This window comes from Leptinotarsa decemlineata, unplaced genomic scaffold, assembly GCF_025532065.1.
Source record: "Leptinotarsa decemlineata unplaced genomic scaffold, Ldec_3_MD MMD2_tig00000026_RagTag_RagTag, whole genome shotgun sequence".
Taxonomy (NCBI): Eukaryota; Metazoa; Arthropoda; class Insecta; order Coleoptera; family Chrysomelidae; genus Leptinotarsa; species Leptinotarsa decemlineata.
In genome coordinates, this window is record NW_027412539.1 from 2,585,372 (window position 1) to 2,589,459 (window position 4,088).

At 34.4% G+C, this 4,088-nt stretch overlaps 1 protein-coding gene across 1 annotated transcript; it reads left to right on the forward strand.

The window, feature by feature from the left end:
* Nucleotides 1–296: 296 nt before the first annotated feature.
* LOC111506534 (transcriptional adapter 1) lies at nucleotides 297–3,701 on the forward strand. The gene is made up of 2 exons (XM_023161643.2): nucleotides 297–509; nucleotides 564–3,701. Exons 1-2 carry the CDS (start codon nucleotides 506–508, stop codon nucleotides 1,418–1,420), a joined length of 861 nt encoding a protein of 286 aa, XP_023017411.1. The 5' UTR covers nucleotides 297–505; the 3' UTR covers nucleotides 1,421–3,701.
* Nucleotides 3,702–4,088: the final 387 nt, after the last annotated feature.

A 4,088-nucleotide genomic window follows, 5' to 3' on the forward strand; every position in this document is an offset into this window, starting at 1 on the left:
CTCTAATTAGACGGACAAACAATAATAGAATAGTTTATAACAGCATGTAAATAAATGTTGACATGGACTTTGACGTCATCCTAAGATACTACCAATCCCGTTGCGTTTTACCTAATTTGAATCTGTCTCGTAACGTTTTCAATCATGAACTATTTGAAATTTATAAAATATATAGTCATGTGAACCCATTTACATTGATCTGGTATCAAAATAGATTGAGCAAAAAATTAAAATGAACTATTTTATATTACATGCATATGACCTATTGAACAAATTGGTCTCATCACTGACCTAAAGCCGTGAACGCCGAGGCCATCGAAAGAAGAAACTCTTGTTTACTTAAATTCAAATCTCAATTGAAAGAGAATTTTGGAAAACTTAAAACTATTTTTCATAGATATTTATACTATATTATACTTATTTTGATTGAGGATAGTGAGGATATAGTTCTGCAGGAACAAGTGAGATGAAGTGATATTCTTACCTTTTCCCAATAACTTTGAAAATGGGTATTGTCATTAGCATATGTTCTTGGATTGTTCAGACTTATTCTAGATTTTCAGATCTCAATGAAGCCAGAAAAGACTTGGAAGCCTGTCTGAATGAAGATCTTAAAAAGGAATATTTCAGTCTACTCCGCCAATGGTTTCTCTTCACTGCCACCGTGACAAAAGAAGAATTCGACAAGGGTGTTAGGAAGTTATTAACTAGTGAGGATCAAATACGCTGTCACAATCATTTTCTTTTAGCGATACTTACAAAAATCAGTTCGAACAGCCGTCCAAAAGCTCCACGAAGCAACACTGATAGAGGTATTTTTGAATGTGCTGACTATGCTGATTATGTGCAGCCTTCAAGTCCAACGATGACTCCTAGACCTGACTTTGAAAATAGGAGTGCTGCAGCTGAGCTGTTTATCCCAGACAGTGGATTCATTGCATGCCGAGTAGCTATTGCTGCTTGGGAGAACGGAATGGAAGGAGCTGAAGAGAGTGTAACAGAACTGATGGTCCATGCATGTCAGGTGTTTGTGAAGAATTTAATTACAGCTATGATCAGCAGAAAGAAAGGATACAAAGTGCGTGATAGAAAATTTCAGTACGGTTTTAATTTGCCCGTACCTGATCCTTTCACCAGAAATTTCAACAATATTATCGATGATACTCAAGAGTCAAAAGTAGAAGTTGCCAACGGAGATGATACTTTCAGACCAAAATGCAAAGTATCACTGGAAAACATGGAACAACAAGTTGCGTTCTCATATTCTTGTGCTAAAAGAACTGCATTCAACAATACTTTGACTGTGAGACTTTTATATGATACTATCAGAGAAAATCCGAAGATTTTGGGGTTGCATACCATACATAGTGTTAATTTATTCAGATTAGGCTTATTATTAGATGAAGATTCTACAGAATGAATGTAGTCATAAGATTTTATTCTTTGATTTTCACTAGGAACATTCATGCTCCTATAGAGAACAAAATCCTGACTGGTAGGATGCGGTCAAATAGAATCCAAAGTACCAAAGTTTTCGTCCGCTACCTCAGAAAGCATCAGTGGTATATACATTGACTGCGAGGACAAATATTAAATCTTGAAATCTCAGCAAAGACTGTAGGTCATTGATGATGTCTGGTGCAGTAGCAGACGAATCGTTTGGTTCTTCAGATTTCATATGACCATAGCCTACCAGCCTGGATTTTGTTCTCTTTAGTCCTGACTCCGGCCGTGAAAGCCTATGTTCTTATATCCATGTACCTGTTCTAAAGCTGGATTTATAGATGATACACAATAACACTCAACAAAATGGGGAATGTTCCTCAATTTGGGTTATTACAGCAAATGCAAGTTTGAACAAAATAAAGTTGAGTTTAATTCATGAGTTTTTCAAATTCACTTCAGAAAGTATTCAAATTAATGTTTCAAATGTTGGGTTTTAATTTTTAAAGGGATTTGTTTATAATTTACATATTGGCAACAGCGCCTAGAATGTTAGATCGGAGTTCAGGTTATCTAGATATTCTATTTTAAATAATTAAGGCAAAATATAAATTATAGTTCAAACTACCTCCACAAGCAACATAAACTACAGTTGTTTTGTTTTTTATTTATATAGAGGAAGATAGGTTAGGTGCACAAAATGTCATATGTCACAGAATGTCTCGGAACTCGGATCATAAGTAAACAGAACAGCACATCTCTGAAATATGTCATCTTTGTTTGTCTCATACAGGTAACAGATTCATTGTCCTTTATTAGCTATAACCGATGTCAAATGGTGAAATAGAAACGAATCCCTTTAAATGTTGAATGCATTATTTAATTTTTTTTTAAGTAGGTATTTAAATAATTTTTTAAAGAAAAAAGTTGAAATGATAATTTTAAAATGCGTTGTTTTAGAGCTCTTTTATGAAAACTACTTAATTTTCGTCAGGAGGAACATTCCCCATTGAAGTGTAGTACTCCGTAGGCGCAAAACAAGAGAACTCAAATCTTTTCAATTTTACTCATATTGATAGTAGCTAATGAAGAAATTGTTAAAATACAGTATTTGTAGATACAACAAGTAGTGACTAGAAAACTAAGTGAACCAATCATGAAGGTTAAAACAAGAAAAATTGTCAATTGTTGAAGATACCTTCCTCAGTCTGAAAAATAGACAAAGATAATTCAGTAGGCGCCATAACAAGGCGCCAAGATTCAGTGAAAAGGCACAGGTATTTGAAATATTACTGTATTTCCCATTAAGAAAAGAAATAATATCACAAAACTCTATTAAAAGAAATATTTCAATAATAAACAATGCACACTATCAAAAAGCCAGCATACAAAACAAAACATTTTATTACCTCTTGGAGAGTAAACTAACTATTCACGTACGCTGCACTGTCCAAAAGTCGGTTTTTTTAGTTTGTATCAAGAAACGTAAAATTTTCTGTAATTGGGAACTGGAAAGTCTTGAAAGTCATCTGATAACCCAGGTTGGCAAGGTCCTTTTAGAATTAGTTGATGCGCTATTTCAGGGATCAAAATAGTATTTTTGAATTCAAATGGGTCTACGACAAAATTGAAATATCAATTATAAAATGATCCATGTAAAAACAAAATGTTTTTCTCTTACTATCATTATCCAAATCACTATCACTCTCCGTAGTGTCGGGTATATTTGAAACCGATTCCTCTACACTACACTGGCTTTAAAGTAAAAACTTTGAGAACAGACAATGGTCTGGAATTCGCCAACAGAGAGTTGGATGATATTTTGAGGAGAAATGGAGTCAGGCACGAAAAATCTTGTGTCTATACCCCACAACAAAATGGTCGCGCAGATAGGGAAAATAGAACTTTAGTCGAGGCAGCTCGCACTATGCTTCATTGTAATAACTTGGAAAAGAAATTTTGGGCTGAGGCAACCAACACTGCTGCATTTGTAATGAACAGAATAGGACTAGGAAGAAGCACTAATAAAACTCCTTATCAATTATGGTATGGAAAAGATTTTGATATTTCATTACTGAAAGTAAATTTGGGACTCAAGTTGCTACACATATTCCCAAAGAAAAAAGACTGAAATTGGATCCAAAGAGTAAGAAAGGAATACCGGTAGGCTATGGTGAAGAGGTCAAATGCTATAGAGTCTACTTTCCTGATATTAATAAAATTGAGATTCATAGAGACTTGATCTTCGTACCAGAAAATGAGAAAACAAATGAAAAAGACAGTGAAAAGGTCATTGTATTGGATTTAGATACTGAAGAACAACCAATAAATATAGAAACAATTCAAGAAAATGAAGAAACGTATATTTCACAAAATACTCAACATGAGGATCAAACTGTAAAAGAAGGATATAATTCTACAGAGGAAGAAAGTTCTGATGATTCCTTCTCAGAGGAAGAAGATACTCCAGAAACTAGTGACCCTATTGTAGGAAGAAGAGGAAGGATGTTAAAGAAACCTGCTTGGATGAACGACTATGAAACCAGTTTTTTTACAGCACTAGAAGCACCATTGTCATTGGAAGAGGCAATTTCTGGCACAAACGCACTCAAATGGGAAGCAGCAATAGAAGAGGAACTCAATGT